This window comes from Sminthopsis crassicaudata, chromosome 3 (genome assembly GCF_048593235.1).
Source record: "Sminthopsis crassicaudata isolate SCR6 chromosome 3, ASM4859323v1, whole genome shotgun sequence".
Lineage (NCBI taxonomy): Eukaryota > Metazoa > Chordata > Mammalia > Dasyuromorphia > Dasyuridae > Sminthopsis > Sminthopsis crassicaudata.
In genome coordinates, this window is record NC_133619.1 from 385,273,468 (window position 1) to 385,298,427 (window position 24,960).

At 31.1% G+C, this 24,960-nt stretch overlaps 1 protein-coding gene across 2 annotated transcripts in view; it reads left to right on the forward strand.

Annotated features, from left to right (window-relative positions):
• The window catches only part of KYNU (kynureninase), a 124,890-nt gene that overhangs the window by 56,117 nt on the left and 43,813 nt on the right, over positions 1 to 24,960 (forward strand). For both annotated transcript variants that reach the window (XM_074302011.1, XM_074302012.1), the window contains exons 6-10: positions 612 to 683; positions 3,872 to 3,946; positions 6,652 to 6,798; positions 17,188 to 17,286; positions 24,087 to 24,160. In XM_074302011.1, the coding sequence (XP_074158112.1) occupies positions 612 to 683; positions 3,872 to 3,946; positions 6,652 to 6,798; positions 17,188 to 17,286; positions 24,087 to 24,160 (467 nt within the window). The remainder of the gene's footprint in view (positions 1 to 611; positions 684 to 3,871; positions 3,947 to 6,651; positions 6,799 to 17,187; positions 17,287 to 24,086; positions 24,161 to 24,960) is intronic.

Genomic DNA, 24,960 nt, shown 5'->3' on the forward strand with positions numbered 1-24,960 from the left:
GATGAGTAGCAGTGCTCAAGGCAGTCCTGCTGCTCTAGGAGGGGCACCCCATGTCTGTCAGAGTTAAAGACAAACATAGGCACATAAATAGAGAATGTGCTAAAAACAAAAGGTCTTAGGACTGAGAAAATTAGGAGTGAAAAAGTTCCCACCTATAAAGTTAGGTAGGAAAGTGAGAGAGCAAGAGACATAGGAGATATCTAGGCTTTTATCTCTCCATGAGCAGTTAAAGAACCCTGAGGCTAGGGAAAAAAATTGAGCAGTTTGAAATTCCCTGTCTTTGTAGTCACCTTGTAAAAAGCTTTATTTAAAAAAACAAAAAAAACAAAAAAACACGATGTTAAAGAGTCCTTAACCGGAGAATTCTACTATTCAGTGCAGAGGATGGACAATGTCAATTAAATTTCAATAAAAATTATAATATTTTGGCATGAACTACTTTTTTTCATGTTTCTATTTTATTAGTAACAGTAAAATTCTCATATTTTTAATTCTTAAATTCAATTAATTTATGTTTGTAAAATGTATAGAGATTATAAAACAAAAGTTGTAAAGTGATTGAATTTACAAGTGTTATTAATATATTATCCAATAAAATTATTTTGTTTCAGTTATCATTTTTTAAGCCTACGCCAACAAGATTTAAAATTCTTCTGGAAGCCAAAGCTTTTCCTTCTGACCACGTAAGAAACTTTAAAATACATACATATATATAGATATTTATTTATATTCTTTTTCCTTTTTCTTGAGAACATCACTTTCCTGTCTTGAATGTTTATGCACTAGTCTTTTTCAAGTAACCTTAAAATAAAAAAGATCTGTCAAATGCTTTTGATTTAGGCATTTTTTATAGATTGTAGCTTTATTCCTTTTATTCAAGTCAAACATTTTAGTGCAGGAAAGATTCAATAGGGACATTGATTTATTAATCTTTTTAAAGACATTGAATGAACTGTTGGCCTACAACAACTGAAGTTATAAATGTTTTATTAATTGTGGATGTTTTATTTTATAAAGTTAAATCAACATGAACCTTATTTTTTTAACCCTTCAGCCTCTTACAACAGATATGTGTCTTTTCATAGATAGCTAGAGAATAATGTTTTATTCTATTTTTTATGGAAAAAAAAAAACAATTTTAAACTTAATTTTTAGAAGTACAGTTCACGATATGTTCCTGCTATTGCCGACAATTTACCCAACTCTTAGAAGTAAATATATTTGTACTTTAGAGATAAGACAAATTAGATGCCAAGTTTTTTTTTTCAACCCTGATATGAAGTAAATTTTATTTTTATCATTCAACATGCTTGATTTCTGCTTTTATATCATTTATGTTATAAATCTGAATTAACTATTTTGTATATTTAGCTTTCTCTTTGAAAAGTTAGGAAATACTTGATTTCCTACATTGCCCCTGAATCAGTAGTCATTTAAGTAATGATAAGCAAGTCACTTAACCTCAAAGACTATTTCAGGTAATCAAGTGTCTGTTCTATCATAATTATCATATTGTTCTTTCATATAAGGTTGCATAAATATCATGGGATAATTACTCTCCCTTATGCAAATACTAAGTTTTAGAAAGCTCATTTTCCTCAATAGTTCTTTGAGTTCAGAAGTATAAATATTATTATCATTTATTTTACAAATGAGAAAACAAGTTCTGTTAAGTGATTTGGTCATGGTTCTAAAACTATTAAGTGTGTGAAGCACAAGTATAAGCCCTACCTAAGGGCTTATACTTTATCCATCACGTCATATTGCCTCTTAGATAAGGCATATAAAACATTTCTTAAACCTTATAGCTCTCAATGGATTTTCTACTACTATTATTGTTATAGCTACCAAATTTATAACTATACTCTTAGGGACAGTGATTTTAGTCCTCAGGTTGGATGCATTAGGGATGCAAGCTTCTAGAAGAGTTTATCCCAACCATTTCCAGCCAGGGCATCTCTCCTACAACATGGTAACTGTTACCTTTTTTTTTTTTAAAGTTCTCAAATAGGAGTGGGGAAACACAAGGGATTATAATAAGTATATCTTGTTATACTTAGTGATTCTGACAAAGTAGTTGAGACATAAGAGTGCCTTTGTATACTCTTCTTACAGGGTTATTGTAAGCTCAAATTAAATAATGTAAGTAAAAAGCTTTGCAAACTTTAAAGCACTACACAAATGTCAATTACTAACATTATTAAGAAAATTATATGCAAATCCTATGACATGACATGAAAGGATTCAATTATTTGTTATCATCCAATTATTTCTAATGAATAATTTATCTATTAAATAAATTTTATTTCAGAGGGACATTTTCTTTTAAAATATATTATTCTTGGTATAGACTGTTCTTATATCAATTATTCTAACAGTAACTCTTTTTTGAGAATGCCTCTTTATGTTGGGCATTGTGCCAGCTTCTGAAGATACAAACATATTAACAGTTCTTGCATTAGGGAGATGATATTCCCAAGGGCATATATATTATATATAGTAAATAAAAGATATATAGAATAAAGAAGTGGAAAAAGGAAAAAAACCCAAGCATTTATATAGCATATACTATGTGGTCAGTACTACGCTGTGTTTTTTTTTTATATAAGAAGGAAGAGGAGAGAGAAAAAGAAAAAAAGGAGAAGAAAAGTGAGGGAGAGTTGAACAGTAGGTGATTGAAGACTGTCTTTGTTAGTAATTTGACTAGTAGAGGGAAAAGAGAAATAGAAAACAATAACTTGAGAGGCTGGTAGGGTCAAAATATTTTACCAATGGGGAGGGACATCTGGACAAATTTGTAAAAAGCAGAGAGGGAATTTTGAAAAAGGAAAGGTTAAAAATAGGATAAGAGAGAAAATTATCCAATGGATGGATTACCAGAGGAGAATGGTCTAAGATAAATAAGCTCATAAGTAGAAGGGTTGGTGTTGACAATAATCATCATAATCTCCAAAATTCTCATAAACATGCAAGAAGTAAAGGATTAATGATGAGAGGAAACTAGTAATAAAAGAACTGATTTTTTTTTTTCTTTTTTCTGTGAAATAGGATAAAGTGCAGGAGAACCTGAGTTTAAATTCAACCTCTGACACTTAACACTCACCAGCTATGTGACTCTGGACAAGTCACTTAACTACAATTGCCTTGCCAAAAATAAGAAAGAAATGTGATGCAATATCTTCTGCTCAAAGGGAGAGGCTGTTTTTTTTTCTTAATTTCTTTTTTCAAATAGATCTACATAATTTAGATTCTATACCCCAGACCAACTACTCCACTTAATACCTTTACATACCTGATTATGGGTAAGGTCAAGATCAAAACTGAGGTCTTTTGACTATCAGTCCAGTGCTCTTTGCACTACATATTCCTCACATTTAGAATTCTTTCTTTATCAAGAGGTAGTACAATAATGACTTCTATTTTACAGATGAGGAAATTGAGACTCAGAGTTCTTTCCATAGTCTTCACTATGATCAAACTGAATTTTTTTTTTTGGCATTTATGATATTATTATTTTAAAGTATATTAAATAATCTATTATATCATTCATTTGAGCTTCATAACAATGATGTAAAGTGAATAGTGCCGGTATTATTATTCTCATTTTGCAGATAAGGAAAATAGGGCTCAGAAATGTTAAATGATTTCTTGACATCTATTAAATGCCAAAGGTAGCATTTAAGCCTAGACATTACTAAGTCAAAGTATTACTTTTTATTCATTAAAACATCTAGCTTTAGAATTTTTAAGAGATCATTGAGATCTACAAAGCTATGTGGATTTAGTTGGCAATTTATTCTCAAAATCATTGTTTTCTCTTGTTTATTCATGTTGGCTTCAATTTAATTAGTCATCCTTCTTTTCCTCCCAGTATGCAATTGAGTCACAACTGCGACTTCGTGGACTAGATGTGGAAAAAAGTATGCTGATGATAAAACCAAGACAGGTGTGTAAGAAAGAAAGGAATATTTATAATTCTTCTGTTTAAAACTTATTATAGGTATTTTATAACTTAATTGATTTTTCATTATTCCTTTATTTTAGATTAATAGGACTTAAAAAGAAATAAAATTATCCTGTAATATTATTATTTAGAATGTTCCTTTAAATAGAAAATTGGAACTAATGACTTTTAAACTTACTATTTAAAAGCATTCAGTAGTATGGTCTAAATATTAATCTATCGATATCACTAGCGTATTTAACATCATAAAGAGAGTGGTCAATTATATGCAAGACTTAGAATTCTAAATACTGGTTATGATGTATGCTATGGAAAGGGGGGAAGAAGAATGAACATTTATTAAGGGTCTGCTATGTGCCAGTTATTTTACTAAGCATTTTACAAATATCACATTTGATCTTCACAGTAATCCTGCAAAATAGGTGCTATTAATTTTTCCTATTTTGCAGTTGAAGAAATTGAGACATATAGGGTGTGAAGCCTTGCAATTTTCAGTCATTATATGCAGCTTAGTTGTCACTCCTCTTACATCTTACATTTAAAAGCAAACTATTAAAAACATTTTTTAAACTTTAAAATTAAATACAAAAATAATCTTAAAAATAGAAAAAGAAAAAAAAAAAAAAGCAAGACAAAACATCGTCATGTGCCCAGCAGAACATGAGGGAAGATTCAAAATATGTAACAATAAATTTCCATTTCAAGAAAATGTATAATAATAGAAGACATTATATTCATGACTATCCATCTTTCCTTTGCTTCCTTGTAGGTTATTTTTTTGTCCTTTGTTGTATAGATTTTACTTTATTCTTTTTTCTCCTTTTATCGACTCACCTCCCCCAAGTAAGTTACAGTTAAGTACAGATCTATAGCTATATCTATCTATCTATCTATCTATCTATCTATCTATCTATCTATCTTTCTATCTATATCCACACACACGCATATATATGTTCATCCCCTCCCACAGATATGTATATCTATATACACACAAACATATACTTATCAGCATACACACATATAATGCAGTTACATATATGTAGAGATGTATCTAAAAGAGTGCTAATATGACTGACATATAATGTTGATTTCTTTCTTGATTTATGTTGTTTGAGATTAGTAATTATTAGCCCTATTTTTTCTTCTAACAAATTATATTCCTGATTCTTGTTATTGGGAAAACAAAATACTTTTCAATCTTCTACATCTGCTAACCTTGTCTTTTGACAGAAATAAGTCATATATAAATAAGATCAATTTTTTTTACCATCTAAACATCTGGTCTGTCTCTTTACTGTAGTCTATTTATATGGTCATGCTTTAAAATGCTTTAAAAGGTTCTTTTAAAATCAAGCCCTACAATTTTTATTTTTAAATTATCCTATTGCTACAACACACACACTATGTAATGATTTTTGAAAACAAATACAAGTCTTGCTGTTGTGGGTTGGTAATGTGACCCAAGGTGAATTTAAAAAAAATAAATAAAATAAACAAAAAACTTAGTATAGTTAAATAACCAAGTTATGTGCCATTTTGTCTGGATGAGTAGTCATTTTCTTCTAAAATTTCTAAAATTTTCCCATATTTTGGAGCCTGACTCAAAGAAAAGCCTGTTTTATTCATTCTTGTTTAATATCATAAAAATAATACACGAGTGTTGACATGGATTTTAACATTGTTTTTGACAAATTTTCAATGAAAATGAATTCAATGAAATGACATTGATCATTGTTTGACCATTTTTTGATATATACAATAGAGATAGTGTTGAATAATGGGTAGAGTGCAAGTTTTAGAGTCAGAGAGACGTGGACCCATCTGTTCACCCATGACTGTGAACAGATCACATGATCTCAGGGAAAGAATTACATCAGGAATTCTCCAGAAAGATAAAATCGTACCACATATATGCTTCCTCATGTAATAATCCATAGAAAAATGGAAGTGTGCAGATTCTCATAATACAAGCTTTATAACCAAGAGACAAACTATAGAGATATAATGGTTCTTCATAAATTATCAAAGATCTGTGATTCATTTTTTGGAAATCTGATCTAGACCAAGTCAAAAAAATACTATGCTTTTTAAAAAATTTGTTGAAGACATTGTGAATTATGATTAGATGAATTAAGCATTTTCATATCTGCTATTTTCCATTAAACTTTGGATTGATTTATTCCTACAGTTTTATAAGATTAAGATTTTGTTTTAAATTTTCATAAATTACATAATTACAGCCATCTTATTGATAATAATTGATAAACTTATAACTTCCAAAGATCAGGCTGAAGACAGTTTGTGAGCAAAAAAATCTCTGTAGTTGTGATAAAGACATCAGTATGACTAAGATGTTCACCCTTAAATTCAGTTCAAGTTTTTGCACCACCTAATCAGTTTTATTCAGAGTTTTCATTAACTTTAGTCTACAAGTAATGGCATAATTTACAATATTCCTTTTTCTTGGGGAGGAAGAGACCAAAGAAAAACCTTACTAGGCTGAATAAAACATGAATGATTGTACATGTTGATATTTCATGTTATTTTGTGGTATTGGCTAAATTTCTGTAGCTTGGTTGACTTTTGATCTTCTTATGTAAGTACCTAGATTACAACAAAATATAGATTATGAAATAAGAAATGATAGCTTCATTATTGCTAAAGTTGATATGCTCATTTTGTTTTAGGGAGAGGACACCTTGAGAATAGAAGATATCTTTGAAGTAATTGAAAAGGAAGGAGACTCTATTGCTGTGATCTTGTTCAGTGGAGTGCAGTTCTATACTGGGCAACTGTTTGATATACCTGCTATTACAAAAGCTGGACAAGCAAAGGTATATGGGAACCATTCCCATGGGTTTTTTGTTTGTTTGATTTTTGCACTGAATGTTGCAAAAATCTTTCACTTATAGTGAAATATATTTTGTTATTTACATGGTGAAAATTTTTTTAGAAGTGTGCTTAATAGAAAATAAGAAAACAGCTCTTCATAAGTTGTCCCCAAAATCATAATAATCTTTTCAAAAATTGAATATATTCACACATTTTAGCCATGATCTATTGCCTCTGTCCCTTACTAGCAGTTGCTATCACAGAATTTTGCCTATAATTAGCAAGACAGGTGAGTTCCCAATAGGAGTGAATCATTTGTATGCCACTGAAAGGGAATAGGAGCTGCAAAGAATGCTAAGTATTATCACCTACTAGATATGACTGCCTTTGATTTGACAATTCTGCAACTTTTTTGGTAGCATTTTAAAAATTTGCTATTGAATATATTTCAGGGTCTCTTTTTATTTGAATGTTTGCCTTGGGTACCTAAAAAAAGAAGAGTCAATTAAATTTTGTAAACATCAGAAGATAGTTTGGTAGTTATCTTTCAAATGTAATAAATAATTAAATAAAGATAATATTTTCTTAATTTAGACATAAAATCGTATGTACAAAAATGAAAGGACTTTAACCATCTTGTTAATACACCCTTTATCTGTTATAAGAAATTCAAGAAGTTATACTGTCGCTAAATTGGTTATAAATTTACAGTATGACAGTTGAATTGCTAACCATTTGGCAGCTTAGTATTTCTTTATGTATATGCATGCAAAGAGAAAACAACATCCTTAGTATTCATTTTCTGTAAAATGTTTAGAGTAGAAATGGTAAGTAAAGCTACAGTTTGTATCTAAAGTATTTAAATAAGTAACTCATCAGCAATTCATAATCTTAGAGAGTTGCAGAGGGCACTGAGAAGATAAATGATTTGTCTATGCTTATGCATTTAGTATTACTCAAATGGTAGGATTTAAACTCAAGTCTTCCATACAAAGAGGCTACTCCTTTATCTATTATTCATTCCTGCATCCCATGGCTAGATAATAATAATGCCTAACATTCATTTATTTATTGCATTTGATCTGATTTTCACATCCCTATATTAGAGGTGCTATTATTCCCATTTTATAGATGATGAAACTGAAGGTGAGAAAGCTTAAGTGACTTATAAGGAACACATAAATTGTAAGGGTCTAAGGAAAGTTATGAATTTACATCTTTCTGAATATATGTCCTTTTCTTATCACATATACCCCTAATTTTCCCACTTTAAGCAGAGCAACTAAAGCTGAACCAAAGTATTTCAACAACCAATATGGTTTATTACCAATTAATGGTAATAATCAAATTGTATCTGAACCCTATTAAGGTTGAGATTAAAATCTGTTTAAAACATATTCAATTCCTGAAATGAATGAAAATGAATTTTACACTTTTACCAAATTCTGATTAGGAATTCAAAGTAATTTGATGGATAACTATAATGTATTATGAAATACATAAATTTAATGTGTTCTTAATTTAGACATTAAATGTTAACACTAAAATTAAGGAAGGCCTTGGTATATACCTGTGTCATTAATCCATAGAAATTTATATAGGGACAAGAAGTAGCACATATAAATACTTTTTTTGGCTTGTTCTTTCATCTTTTTTTTTTGTCCTGAACAACTAGGAGAACTTGCCTCATTTATGATTTAATTAAAAATTCCTGTGTTGCTTATTGCCAAAAAAGTTCTTTTATAGTTTTATAGATTTAGAATTCATCTACTAGCAAAACCATCCTGCTGAAAGTCTGAAATATTCCTCCTTCTGCCCTCTGGAAAATTCCATTACTATAGTTAAGTCAATTCATTGAATTTATATCAAATAATTTTTCAGTCAGTCTCACTATATTTGATAGCTAGAATATAATTCCAATAAAGGTGATTCACCGATTTTTCTATATAATGCCATCACCTGTAGTCAGATACATGTCAAAAACTTCAAGCTAATTTAAAATGCTAACATCTTTTCCATAACTAATGCAATAAAGCTTTTGTGCTGTAATCTAGATATAGAACTTCATAGGTTAAAAACTCATACCCTTTGGGCATCTTAACAAACTATGTAGGAAGAGATATTTGAGTTCGCAGAGTGAAAGGTCTGGTTTGAATAGATCATAGGATCTTTGATGTAAAGTGAAAAGGAATATCAGAAGCCATTTAGTTTAAACCAATTCTGTTTTTTTTTTTTTTTTTTTTTTTTTTTTGTTTTTGTTTTTTTTAAGATACAAAGCTGAGGTCCAGGAATTTTAAATTATTCCTCCATGTTCATACAGTTAGTAAATAGAGTAAGTAAGGAGAGAGGAAGATTATGGATAAGGGATAAGATTTTTTTCTTGTTAAAGATGTTGCTCTGGATAATACCTGTCTCTATTTGGTAAGATACATCTTTCTACCTCTTTAAAGGTAGTTGTATTAAAAATGCTAATGTATTAGCTGGAATGTGATATGTCTATATTAAAAGATCACAAGTTGAGAGTTAGAAGGGACATGTAGTTCAAAAATTGCACATTTTTAGGCAATATATATGAACTTCCTAACAGTCTTTTGCTCCTAAATATAGCACATGGAACTGCCAAGTTTCATTTTCTTTAATTAAATGTTATTTTTCTTCTTTGTCTCATAGCAGTAGGATTCAGGATTGTATTTTGTGATTCTTATCATTACTTTGTGTCATCTTATCAAGCACTATTGTTAAGCTTGATTTTTTTTATCTGTCAAATTAGTCAAAGCTCAACCTGGAAATGGGTTCTCTAGTTGCAATGTCTTTTGAGCTGGAAGTTTGAGGTAAACTATTATTGCAATATTCACTAATGCTTATTTTAATTCAGTTAGACATTTATTAAGTTACTGTTGTGTGCAAAACCATGTGCAGCTTGGTGTAATGAAAAGTTTCAAGTTTTGCCTCCTGTCTATATTATCCGTGTGACAATGGACAAGTGATTTAAACTCTCAATGCCCTTTGGCAACTCTTTAAAGCTACAAGTTACAGAAGAATTCTTTGCTAAGAGTTACTCCCACACTAATGCAATCACAAATCTGATCTTTCAAATGTGGAAGTCAAGAATGCAGCAAAAAAACAAAGAAATAAAGGCAGGAGCTATATCATCTAAAAACATAGACAATTAAAATATAACTTAAGGAAGACTATACTGATAACAAGGGAAGATCAGATGGCACTCTTAGTTGTAACTTGAAGGAATCCAAGTATACTAAGTTTGTCAAAATTAACCTTGGCTATTATTTAACTTAGATGTTTATATTTTAAGAATTACATTTGACTCTAGTTAAATTAAAAAAAAATTAACTCAACTCTAAAGCAAAACCAAAACAAGTTGATTTTGCTGAGTATTAATAAAACTTGGCCTATTTTCACTCCAGTATTCTAATGTATCTATGATTTTATTATCAGTATTCCTTCCAGTGATATATACTGTGATCCATTCATGTTTGCCCATTCTGGGCAGCTCTGATCTATATCCTTCCATACATTCACAATAGGATTTCTCCTTTCTCTTGAATTCTTGTGGATGTTACTATGTCATTCATGAGTAATACTCCTGGAATATATTCCCAACCTGTTAAGGTTAATTTCCCAAAGGATGGTTGCCATCTTTCCAGAGATAACACTGTAGTTAGCTATTCCACCTATTGTAGCTTATCAGCCCCACCAGTGTGCTTCCAATTAATAATCAGCCAATGCCCTCAGCTCTTATCAGAGGTATATAATCAAATGGCGTTATTACAAAACCTGCCTCTTTCCATAAATCCATATCTCACTGTTCTACAATTATGTCTAGCATCCTTAGGAAGATTGAGCTGAAACTTAAGAGTATAATGATAGTGAGGAACATGTGTAGGATATATATATATATATTGTATATATGTGTGTATATATATGTACACACATGTGTATATATAACAAAGTTAGCTCACAATTCCTGACGTCTCTTTATAAAGTCCTTATTTGGGGTTTTCAGTTAACAGCTTGATTTTCAATTATAAAGGATCAACTTTCTTAAAGCTACTTCCTCCATAAAGCAATAATGTCTATCTCTATATACATCTACCAAGAATGTATTTTTTTGCACACATCTATTATGGTCTAGAATAGAGTTAGGCAAACTATGTCCCAGGTCCAAATCTGTCCTGCTGCCTATTTTTATATAATCTATGAGGTAAGAATAGATTGTTAGGTTTTATGTTTTGTTTTGTTTTTACATTTTATATAAAATAAAAATTTATTTAAAATGCAAAAACCATTTTATTATATTTATCAAGCCATGTGACCCATCTTAATTTTCAAGTATAAGCCAGTAAAATGCATTCATAAGGTTACTAAGTCATACAAAATCAACAAGCTAAGAGACAGATTTGGTTTGAATGATACTTTGAAGACCTCCTGGTCTAGGAGTCCTTTCCAAATCTGACATTTGGAAAAGAAAAGAGAGATATTCCTTTCTTTTCCCCAAGAAGATGAGAGGAGATCTTCCAAAAGCATCTCAGAAAGCATCTTATAGTTTAGCTATAGAAAATATGTGGAATTATAAATAATTTACTTTTATAGTCAATTATATAGTTCCTTTCTTGACTCAATTTGAGAGGTGTTTGCACTTTATAAAAGGATCAAGACATAGACTCAGCTCTGTAGTTATTCTACACCATCATCAGGTGATTATATTCTAGTCTTTTGTGGTGTGGACTTCTCTCACCGACACATGAAATTCCTAAAGAGTAAATGCCTTATCAATTGGGAAATGAATAAATAAAATATGGCACATAAATGTAACATAATATTGCTGTGGCATATGAAGCAAATATGTTAAAACAAATAACTAGATAAACTAATACTAAGTGAAATAAGCAAAATATCCATAGCACAATCACTATATACATCTGTATAGCATTGTATCTCTAAACAACAACAGAAGAAACTAAACTCTATAATTAATATTGATCAATCAAGGTTCCAAAGAAGTAAGGAGAAAATACAAATCCCTTCTTGTATAGGTGTGGATCTAGGTGTATAGAATGTTGCATATGTTATTAATTTTGCTGAAATTCTCCCCTTTCTTCCTTTTATATTTTTTTCAAGAGACTCTTTGTTACAAAAACATTATGAACAGAGTGCTAGATTTGGACTTAGCTTTGACTGTATTTGAAAGTGAGTTTTTTACTTAAACCTATATGATCTTGGACAAATAACTTGTGGGGTAGGCTATGAGAGGATTAATAGCATTATTTGGTTATTTTGTTTTGTTTTGTTTTTCATTCTTACTCTAAAATAAGAGTGAAAGAGAGAACTAACAACTGTTTCAGGCAAAAGATGAAACAGCAAAATTTGGCCTACTTATGTTAGTTTTGAAGGATACAGAAACACCCAATACTTATTGATTCCTTTAATATGTACCCTTTCAGTTCTTTTTCATTTTTTGCCTACCCTGAATCTGTGGCTTTTTTCTAAGATGATATTAATTTTGTCTCACATGCACCCAAAATAAGTCCCAAAAATTTCATTATCAAAATACTAGTGAAGTTAAGCATAGAATTTAGCAAACTCATCTCATTTTATTATATTTATCAAGCCATATGACCCATCTTAATTTTCAAGTATAAGCCAGTAAATGCATTCATAAGACTACTAGTTAAATTTACAAAGAATTATTCCATACCTATACATATAAGAAAAAAAGGGAAATTTTGAAACCTTATATTTATTTCATAGATTCTTAATATTGAGTAGAAGATTCTGCACAAATATATGTTTAATGAATGTTAAATTAGATCAAATTGATAATGAGCACTGCTAAACTTTGAGCTAGTCTAAGAGATTATCAAATCTCCTTTGCTAGATACCTTTAAAAATTGAATAGCTAATTTATTTGTGGATTATTTTTTTTTAAATCATAAAATAGAAGGGATAGTGAAGAGTCAAATGTTCCACTCTCTGCCTTAGGTAGAAGTCTACCCAAATCACCCCTACCAGTAGTCATCTGTTCTGCCTCTACAAGACCTACAATTTCCAGTTGAAAAATCCATCACTTTAAAAAATTTCACATCCTTCCTGTTTTATTTATATTTACACATGTATTCATAATATTGTACATGAAGGAAGTCTGACAAACATGACATTAAATATAGTTATATTTAAAACAATTCTTTTGGTACACTGTAGTCTAGGTCTAGGATGGAGATGATGAGGATGCTAATACTAGCATTTATATAGTGCTTACCTGTGCCAGGCAATACTAAACACAATCATTATTTCATTTGATCATTTACCTGGGAGATAAATGCCATTTATATCCTGATTTTACAGATAAGGAAACTCAGGCAGAGATTAAATGGCATGGCCAGGGTGATACTACCATTCATTTTAATAAAAAATGTTTTTTTATACTTGGAAAAAAAAATAGTAAAAAGTTTTCAGGATGTCACACGCATAGAATTGCTTCTTTTCCTATTCTAGACAAAATTTTTGAGTGAGTGAAAAAAGAAGAAATCATTTAATTAATGATTTGGTGAGGGGACTATGGTTATAGCCCAGTATTTAGGACTTCTAATGTAGGCCACAATTATGTACTGACATAACAGTGTATAATATTAGTACTGAAGGGAAATAAAACATATATTTAAAAGTTTGGGAATTTTAATAAGAGGCAGCTACAATGGATACAGGGAACTAATTTAAATTGAATGTGATGGATAATGATGAATTCTTGTTTGTAGATATCACATTTTATATCAAGGATAGCAAGAAAATAAACTCTTTGAATACTAACTACTTTTTTAGGTTTTTATAGGTTGACAGAAAACGCAATAATATTAATAGGAATTTATATTTCAGTAGGAAAAGCTGAGATGTACACATTTGGGTTGTAAAATAAGTGTTGATAGTGATAAAAACTAGTGGATAATCAGGAGAACTTCCTTGAAATTTCTTGTGTTAGTGATAATAATTTAGAAATCATAGCTTTTTAAAATGTTCAATTTAATCACATTATATAATATGTAAAGTGACTCTAGTTTCTTTTATAAATTATAAAAATATTATATAATGAACTCTATGTAGGAAAGAGGTTATCATTTTCCTCCACACTAACAAACTACTTTTCTAAAGTGGTTCATGTAAACTATTCATTTGAAAAACATTTTAAATGCTGCCATCTAGTGAAATTTTTGTGAATAGTCTATTGATGTTTCATTTAATCTGTTTAAGTTTCATTGGCCATGTTCTTATAAAATTATAGAATTTCAGAGTATGAAGATGTCTGAGAAGCCATGTAGTCGAACTCATATCTCAGGTGTGAATCCCTTCTACAGTACCCATAAGGAGCAGACATATAACCTCTGCCTGAACTTCATTAGGCCTGGAGAATCTATCACCTGTAGAAGGAGCATATTCAATTTGTAGTTTTTTTCCTTAGTAAATCAAATACTGCCTCCCAGTGGCTTCTTTTTTATTTAGGGAAAAGCAAATAAAATTGAGTCCTCACTTTTAGTAGTTTCTTATGATATACTTTCTTCAGGCCAGTTGATTTTTAATTCAATGAAAGTTAAGTTACTTTACTAAATCTTTATCTTGTCTTTTAATTCACTTCTTTTTTGTTCCATGCTCTCATATTTGGAGATCATTATCTTTGATAGAAAAAGTAAGAATCAAACCTGTCTCAGACTTAAAGGAAGAAAAACTGAAAAGGCATTTATACCTTATTAAGTTTAGCCCCTTTGTTTGACTGATGAGAAAAGTAAGGTCCAGGGACAAGTTACTGAACCAAGTAAGTCAGTAACTGGGCTTTGATATTAAGCATCCTGAATCCCAATTCATGACTCTTGTAACTACAGCATGGGAACCTTTTTTTTTTGTATCAGATTAATCAAAGTTTAATTAGGGTATGTATTCATAATTATTCATTCAGGAAGAAAAGTTGTATGCATCTTATAATACATTGCATACATGTGTTAATGAATGTCACAGAAAATATGATGCTACAAAGCTAGCGACTTAAATAATAGAGTGGATATATTTTTATTCCCCAAAGAACAGTTGCCCATAAATGATTAATAATAACAATGAAAAAATATAATCAGTTTTCTATCATTAATACAATTTTTAATGTATATATTTTGACATTTTAGAAAAGGTTTTTGATTGATAATAAGTGGTATATTTAAATTTTTAAAAGAATAGTATTCTTTGAAGTTAAATAAAAATTGAATATTTGTAAATGTAATCTTTCTCTACTAATCAGTCAGTATATATTAATCATTTACTATGTTCAGGAATTTTCCTAAGTAATAGAGATAGAAAGAAAGACACAGAGTTCCTATGTTCAAAGAGCTTATATTTCAATGAGGGTGAAAAAATAAATAACTATACACAGGATATAGTCATAGTTTACATAATTCAAAGTATCATTCCAATAAATTATATTTTAGAAATTTAGATTTTCATCTTTCTGACCTCATAAAGTAAAAGCATAGCTTAATATGTTTTTTGATTCACACATATTTGCATAACAGATGTAGAATATTAAATAAAATTTTGATACAAACTTTCTCTTTGAAAACAATATACCTCAGTTATTTAGATAGAAATGCCTTATGTTTTATAATTTATAAAGTGTTTATACTTAGATTTAGTAATTTGATCCTTTCAGCAAATGTAAAGCAGACAAAAGAGAAATTGTTCTTCCCATTTTATAGCAGAGGAAATTGAAGCTGAAGAGCCTAAGTGATTTAACAAAAGTTCAATGCAAGTGCTTTAGTAAGAACTAGGAGTCATTTTTAGTATCTTTTCCCCAGTAGGCCATGTGATTAATCAATTATTAAGTACCTTCTGTTCTTTCAAAACTAACTAAAAATCTGTGGAAGGTAACAGAGAAGTATGAGATAAAGCTCCTGTCCTCAAGTAGCTTATAATCTTTTTTTTAAATTTTATTTTAATAGCTTTTATTTACCAGATATATGCATGGGTAAGTTTACAACACTGACAATTGCCAAACCGTTTGTTCTAATTTTTCCCTTCCTTTCCCCCCCCCCCAGATGGCAGGTTGACCAATACATGTTAAATATGTTAGAGTATAAATTAAATACAATATATGTATACATGTCCAAACAGTTGTTTTGCTGTACAAAAATAATCGGACTTTGAAATAATGTACAATTAGCCTGTGAAGGAAATCCAAAATGCAAGTGTGTCAGGTTCTTACTAGATGGTAAGTTGGTACTTGGCAACTCTCTAGCTCACAATTCACACCTTTAGTTCACATCTTTAAAAGGAGTTTACACCTTTAGTCTTCTGAAAGGAGTTTACACTTTTAAAGGAGTTTACACTTTTTAAAGGAGTTTGTACCTTTGGAATACCCACAAACCCATTCTCTGGGAGGATAAAAAGAGGCAACATTGAGTCTGAAGAGCAGTTGGGATTGAGTCAAAGAGAAGACGTCCCATCCAGCAATCCCACACTTTTGGAGGGGAAGGTTCCAGAAGGACAAAAATAGAGGGATTGGGGATTCTATGTAGTGGTTCATATTCATCTCCCAGATTTCTTTCTCTGGGTGTAGCTGGTTCAGTTCATTACTGCTCTATTGGAACTGATTTGGTTCATCTCATTGTTGGAGAGGGCCACGCCCATCAGAATTGATCATCCATCTAGTATTGTTGTTGAAGTATATAATGATCTCCTGGTCCTGCTTATTTCACTCAGCATCAGTTCATATAATTCTCTCCAGGCCTTTCTGAAATCATCCTGTTGGTCATTTCTTATAGAACAATAATATTCCCTAATATTCATATACCTCAATTTATTCAGCCATTCTCCAATTGATGGGCATCCACGTAGTTTCCAGTTTCTGGCCACCACAAAGAGGGCTGCCACAAACATTCTTACATATACAGGTCCCTTTCCCTCCCTTAAGATCTCTTTGGGATACAAACCCAAAAGCAACACTGCTGGGTTAAAGGGCATGCATAGTTTGATAAATTTTTGAGCATAGTTCCAAATTGCTCTCCAGAATGGCTAGATAAGTAGCTTATAATCTAACTGGCAAAACAAAACACTACAGGTAAAACACTATACATTAACAAATAATTGGTTAATATATTAGAAAAAATTATTTTTTTCAAGGCACTTTTCTTTGGTGTTTTGGTTATCTCATCTTTACTAATTTTCTTCCAACTAGCACAGTTTCCAACTACTAAAGCATCCTAATGTATAGATTTAAAAAAAAAAAATTGTTTAACCCATTTTATGGCATGGAAAATTTTCAAAAGGTATTGAAGAATTCTATACTCATTCTGCCTACGTATTAAGGAAATTAAGAGTGTCTTGTATTTTTTCCCCAGGGTTGTTTTGTTGGCTTTGATCTGGCCCATGCAGTTGGTAATGTTGAACTTCATTTACACGACTGGGGAGTAGATTTTGCCTGCTGGTGTTCCTACAAGGTAAAAAAAAATAATATATATATATATATATATTTTATTTATTTAAATATTTTGGTTTTAAATATATGCTTGAAATGGTTCTTATTTTTCTCAATGTAACTACTTTCCCCAATTTCCAACCTACCTGTCCACACAGCTTCATCATCTCATTTTGTGCAACTCTTGTGCTTATTTTATAGACTATTGCTCCTTAGAGTATTTGTTCAATGCAATGGAGGTCTTCACTTAGTTGTTTTAATATACATAGATATTTAAATATTTCTTGCATACCAGTTGAATAGTCAATCTATCTATCTCTTATTCTTCATTCTTATTACAGGATCTGCCTCTGTTTGCATATCATGAGTGTTCTTGTTATGTTGGTTGACATGAACAAAATATAACTAGTAATATGTTGAAGCTTATTTCGTACTCCTAATTTATGATCAATAAATTGATTCATTATAAGAGAAAGTAAACAGCATCCACGTTGAAATTCTAGCCTTAGATAGAACTATAGAACATAAAGAGTTGAAGATAAATGAAAGAATGACTCATAGTAAAGTGAATAAATAAGCTGGTTTCTTCATGCATTCAGAGCCATTAAGAAATGTTATTTATAAGATCTGCAGTTATCTCATCTTGCAGTGTTCATGATGTATAAAACAGGCTATGATAAAGATATTTGCAACTTAAATGGCATGAATATTTGCTATAGTGAAGAGGACATAAAAAAATTCAGAAACTTCCTTAACCAGCAAACACCTTTACATGTGGAGAAGATAAGACACAGTAAGTATATCAAGAACCATACCAGTATAGAAATAAAGTTTATTTGTAAAACATTACAGATAAGAATGACATAATATATATGTATATTCTTATGATCAGAATTAATATTTGTTAGTAAAACACTTCAAATATATTTAGAAGGAAAAAAATCACCTTACAAAACAAGTCTGGCTTTGCATGCCCCTCCTGCTTTATAAACTGGTAGCTTCCTTTTGTCTCTAGAATGAAATACAAACTCTTGAGCTTGGCAATTTAAAGTTTTTATTTATTTATTCCAACCTATCTTTCCAATATTATCTTGTTATTCCCCTTTACACACTGTATCTAAGAAACAAAAACACAAAACCCAAATGAAGAAAAAGTCCTACTTAATGTTCCTAAACTTAGGACTTGCATCCAAAGGACTTTTGCATGAGCTGAGTTCAGTGACTGGAATGCACACTCTCTTCACTAATACCAATTAGTGCTTGATTCCCTTTAAGGCTCAGTTTATATGTTACTGTCTATAGGAAATCTAGCATGAATTGCTTCAGTTGTTAAGCCTTTCTCCTTTTTTCTTAAAATCATCACATACATCCTTATCTGTTTATATGTTGATCCTATCAATAAATTAGAGACTCCAGGATAAAAACTGGTTTTTTGGGGTTTTTTGGCTATAACTAGTATTTATAAAGGTTTTAGGGCTTGCAAAGCATTTTATATATGTTTATTTAATCCTCACAACCTTCTTATTTTTTATTTAAAGCTTTTTATTTTCAAAATATATGCATAGACAGTTTTCAACATTCACCCTTGCAAAACCTTGTGTTCCAAATATTTTTCTCCCTCTCTTCCCCTTACCCCTAGATGACAAATAATCCCATATATGTTAAACATGTGCAGTTCTTCTAAACATATTTCTACAATTATAATGATGCATGAGAAAAATCAGATCCCCAAATAAAAAAGAAATGAGAAAGAAAACAAAAAAGAAGCAAACAAGAACAAAAAAGTGAAAATGCAAAGTTATAAACCATATTCAGGGCCCACAATCCTCTCTCTATCATAAGTCCATTGAAACTGGTCTTAATCACCTGGCTCACAATCATCTTCTATGAGACAGGTGCTATTATCCCATGAAGAAACTGAGGAAAATGGAAGTTAAGTAATTTGACCATTGTTGCATAGCTAAATATCTAAAGCAGGATCTGAATTCAACATATTAATAGAAACAGGTGTTTTAACTTTCTGTTAGAAATATTTTCCCCAGTACTTCAATTATCTTAAAAGAATTGTTACTTCTCAACAATTATCCAAATATCCTTACAGTCTCCCTCACCCCCCCAAAAAAACACAATGACATTGATTATTAAAAGGGGAGGTATAGGTTTGAACTTTTAGAACTTTTAGTAATAATATTGACTACTGTATAAAATCTGTACTGTATTAAAAAGTCTTTAATGTAAGATAGGAAAAGATGTTTAGTAAAGTTTGTCAAAAGCAATGCAAGCATTATAAATCTTCAGTTATGGAGTGGTATTCTGGTGTAGTAAATAGCTAGGTTAGGATAAATTGTAACATATATAATTAGATATCTATAACTATGCATAAAATGCTGCTGATATAAGTCCCCGCTTGGAAGAGGATAAGGATTCTGTTTCCTGGAGAATTATGATGACATAAAATGGAATTGGGCATTACTTTAAAGTATCATGCGTGAATATTAGGTAAATGGTTCCTGTTTGATTCCTATGTGGTTGACAGCAGCCTTTTTGATTGGTTTCAATGATGGGACTAGAATTGGGAATAGGAAGGAATTAATAAATACAGTTTTTAACCTAGTCCTTCTTTTCTCTTGGTTGGGCTTCTTCTTTTAGGATTATTCTATCGTAGATATAGTTTCCAGTGTCATACAGTGCTCTAAGGGAAGAGACTTTGGCCTTCTCTAGGGGTGTGCTGGTAAATATTTAATAGCTGGTTCTCAAAAATTGTATACAGGACACACTTTTTAGTTAACAATTCCTCTTTTACTTTCTCAAGTCTAGAAATCAACAGAGTAATAAATTGAAGTGATTTATAGTGTTATCTTATTTCTTGAAGTGTAAATGCTGACACTGAGAATTTAATACTTCTCTCAAGCTAGGTATAACTAATTCCAATATACCATTGGTCTGCTCCCTCCAGAGCTAAAATGTGGTTTCTTGAATATGGACTTCAAAACTTTACCTGCTTCTGTATTGAGTTTTCAATTAAGGTGAAGGGTTTGGATACCCCTGAGCTTTCAGAACTTATAAGGTCCTCGCTTAAATTCCTTCACCTAAAATCTTAGAATGAATGCTGAGATAAAGAATCAAGACCTGTATTCATGTAGATATAGAAGAAAAGGGAACAAAGTCTCACTCCTTACAGAGTTATATTTCATTATATACAGTTAGGAAAGGAACCAAGAGAAGGTAAACAACCATGAGACAGGAAGGATTAGAACTTTTAAAAATGCTTTTTATTTGAATCTATCACCCATGAATCAAAGATGCTGGTATCTACCTTCTTGAAATTCTGTACAAAGCCCCTCTATTACATGACATCATGACTCTCTTTGAATCAGACTCCCCACTCTCTACTTTGTGCCATCATCGGCACTCTGTGCTTCCTCATGGAGACTAGTCCCCTGTGAAAAATAGATTCAGTATTTATTAAATTATTTCTATGTGTCAGGCATTATGCTAAATTCTGAGGATACAAATTGCAAGATAGTACCTGTCTTCAAGGAACTAATAGTTCTAATAGAGAAAGACAAAATGTGAAGAAGAGTTAGGAGGGCAAGAAGAAACCCTAGGAGTGTCTTCAGAATTCTGCTGTAAGGGAGATGAAAAGAACAGGCATAGTACTTATGAACAATTGGACTTGAATAAGATGAGAAAGCAGCTCACCTATCAGAGGGGAAATTCAAAGTTCTGGTAAGGAGAAGAAGAGGGCAATGTTCATAATAAAAGCAGCATGCTGCAGAGATGGACAAGAAGGAACCTTAATTCATTTGCTACCTATGACACAGTAGCAGCGTCACCATTGTTAAAGACTTCATCTCCTTGAGCTTCAGTTTCTTCTTCTACTTGTTAAATGAAAATAATAAGACCTAATTCAAAATATTGTCAGGAACAAAGGAAATGATACATGTAAATTACTTTACAAACCTTAACAGCTGTAAACATTTGTTATTATATTTAAGTTTTGATTCTTTGTTGATATAGCTAAAGTTGAATTTGAAATAGTTGAAAATATTTCAAAGAATGAAAGGCATTCTAAGCATTTCTGACATCACATCATTCTTTTAAATGAAGTATTCTATCCGGTTCTCTTTTTTCCCCACAGAAAATCACAGTAAACATTTATTAAGCACCTGTTGTGTGCCAGACATTGTACTAAACTCTGTCGATACAAAGAAGAACAAAAGACATCTATGTTCTCAAAAAGTTTTTATTCAAATGGGAAAGACAGTAATTAAATAACTATATACAGGCAAAATATGTATAAGATAAATTGGAAATAATCAATGGAAAGAAGGTAATAGAATTAAGAAAAGGCTCTCTCTAACAAGTGGGATTTTAGCTGGGACTTGAAAGTAGCCAAGAAGATTAAAAGATGAATATGAAGTAGTAATGTGGTAAGTAGTCAATGAAAATAGCCAGAATTGGGATATGGAATGTCCTGTTCAAGGGACAGTAAAAAGCCTAGTATCACAGGATCACAGAGGAGAGGTATAAATTATACTGGAAAACTTGGTAAGGGAGCCTGGTTATGAATATCAAACCAAGGATTTTATATCTGATACTAAAAATGTTAAGAAGCCACTAGCATTTATTGAATGGAGGGCAGTGGGGTTTGTGACATAGTCAAAATTGAATTTTGAAAGGATTGATGAGGTTGATGAGTCAAGGAACCAAAATATGATGAGGTGAAGTCTAGTTTTTGGGGATCCAGGTATGAGGTTAGGTATGGGGTTCCATTTAATAGGGAACCAAATGATAAGGTCTAGATTTAGGGAACCAAAATGAAATTAGGGTTTTTGGTGGTCAGGGAGTCTGATAAGGTTTAGTGGCAGGTTCGGGGTTTAGGGGAATCAAATGGAGAGGTTTGGCTCCCCTGTACCCCCTTGGGATTTGGCACAAGGGTAGGGAGTTTTGGAGAACCCCCTTTTAGTGGCATAGATTCTCTGGTTCAGTTCATTACTGCTCTATTGGAACTGATTTGGTTCATCTCATTGTTGAAAATGGCCACATCCATCAGAATTGATCATCCTATAGTATTGTTGTTGAAGTATATAATGATCTCCTGGTTCTGTTCATTTCACTCAGCATCAGTTCATGTAAGTCTCTCCAGGCCTTTCTGAAATCGTCCTTCTGGTCATTTCTTACAGAACAATAATATTCCATAATATTCATATACCACAATGTATTCAGCCATTCTCCAATTGAGGGGCATCCACATAGTTTCTAGTTTCTTGCCACTACAAAGAGGGCTGCCACAAACATTCTGCACATACAGGAACCTTTCCCTTCTTTAAGTTCTCTTTGGGATATAAGCCTAGTAGTAACAATGCTGGGTCAAAGGGTATGTACAGTTTGATAACTCTTTGAGCATAGTTCCAAATCACTCTCCAGAATGGCTGGATGCACTCATAATTCCACCAACAATGTATCAGTGTCCCCGTTTTCCCGCATCCCCTCCAACCTTCATCATTATCTTTTCCTGTCATCTTAGCTAATCTGACAGGTGTGTAGTGGTATTTCAGAGTTGTCTTAATTTGCATTTCTCTGATTAATAATGACTTGGAGCATCTTTTCATATGGCTAGAAATAGTTTCAATTTCTTCATCTGAGAATTGTCTGTTCATATCCTTTGACCATTTATCAATTGGAGAATGTCTTGATTTCTTATAAATTAGAGTCAATTCTCTCTACATTTTGAAAATGAGGCCTTTATCAGAACCTTGGACTGTAAAAATGTTTTCCCAGTTTATTGAGGAAATTAATTTCTAATTGAGTAGATGGAATCCAAAAATTGAGGCTAAACAAAATCTTGAGATAAAATTCAAATGATTCTGAGCCAGGAGTCTCAGGTGTGATTCACTATAAATGCTATACTTGAAACATGTTCTATTAATTTCTGATCATGTCTTCCAAATAATCCTATTCACAAAGTTATGTTACCATATCTCCTTCATTACTCTTGATGTCATATGTAACCTTTCTCTGGTACTATGCTGGTATGGACAATTAGGTATGGTATATGGCATTTCATTTTATCTCCAGTGTTTGAACTCTTAAGACTTTAATTTATAAGACTTCAGGTTGTGGTTGAGTGATATAGATAATCTAGACAAACTGAATATTTTTATTCCATTTAACTTAACTATATACTTATACATTTGAGCATAAAAAGAATTACTTTTGTCTCATATTATCCAAGTAATTTAAAACAATGTCAAAGAACTTTTAGATCAGTAATAATTTCAGAGGAATACCTCTCAAGATGATGATTCACTGAGACAACTTCCTGGGTCTAATCTTATAATCAATTTAGTACTAACTTAATATTAGTTCTGTCCAGACTATTTTCCATTTATTGTCAAGTATATCAGATGAGATAAAAATGAATTGCTAAAGGCTAGCTCAATTACATCAATCAGTTTTTCCTCCATTTACCAGACCTACTATTCTGGTACATGTAGAGATTTGATTATGTTGGCAAGAGAACTTGCTCTTTGCAAAACTAACCATGTTTAATTAATCCCTAAAAATCTGTTTTCTTAATATTTACCAAAATTAAAATTTTTTTATATTCTTTCTCAAATATATTTTTTCACATTTTAATCATTTGTCATTTACCAATTTACATTCACATTTGAATAGTAGGTTTTGTCCTTTAATGGTAGCTAAATAGAAAAACAACAACAATAATAACTTCTATGAGTATAAATTTTGGTTCAAATTTTTATTTCATCACATAAGTTTTAAAGACATAGTATATATAAATATAATTTCTCTGTCCAGTATTTAAATTCAGGAGCAGGAGCCCTTGCTGGTGCCTTCATTCATGAAAAACATGCACACACGATGAAACCAGCGTAAGTATGTTTATTGTTATACAAATTTAAATGTTTTCTCCAAAATGTTCTGTAAAAGAATAGAAAATAATTATTCAGAATTTTGTGAAATTTAAGTTTCTCATTCAAATGAAAATTTAAATAAAATATAATTATTTTAGTTTTATTAACAATCACAGATGGTCTCTTTGGAACAAGGCTTCTTAAATGTTTTCTACTAGTGATCCCTTTTCACCCAAGAGATTTTTAATGTGACCCAAAGTATATAAGAATATAAAATAGATATACAAATCAAGCATTTACTATTAATAAGTCATAATTTCACAACCCCCCACATTCAGTTAAGTGATCCAATATAGATTTGTGGTCTGCAGCTAAATACCTTTGCTAGAGAGCATAGTTGACTAAATAACAATTTTAATCATAAAGGGAGATATCATTAATATTTTAAAAGTAACTACACTAAGGTACAAAAGATAATTGAATGTAAAGATATCATTTCAAATATTCCTTTTAAAACTATACTTTAAAAAAATTTAACTGTCTAACATTCATGCACAAATCAAAAGAAACTTCAGTGCTGTGTCTAATAGCTTCTTAAATGTGGCATGTTTTTATTAAAATTATACCTACTTTTAAAGCTGAAGATAAGTGAAGATCCACTATAGGAATATTGCCTGTTCTCAAATATTTTATAATCCGTGAAAAACTGGAGTAGTTGAACGACAGATTGACTGTGTAAAAATGCAATACTTTTCTATTTTATATCACCATTCTCATTTTTCAGGGACACCAGGAATGTGAATTTAACATCACAAAAA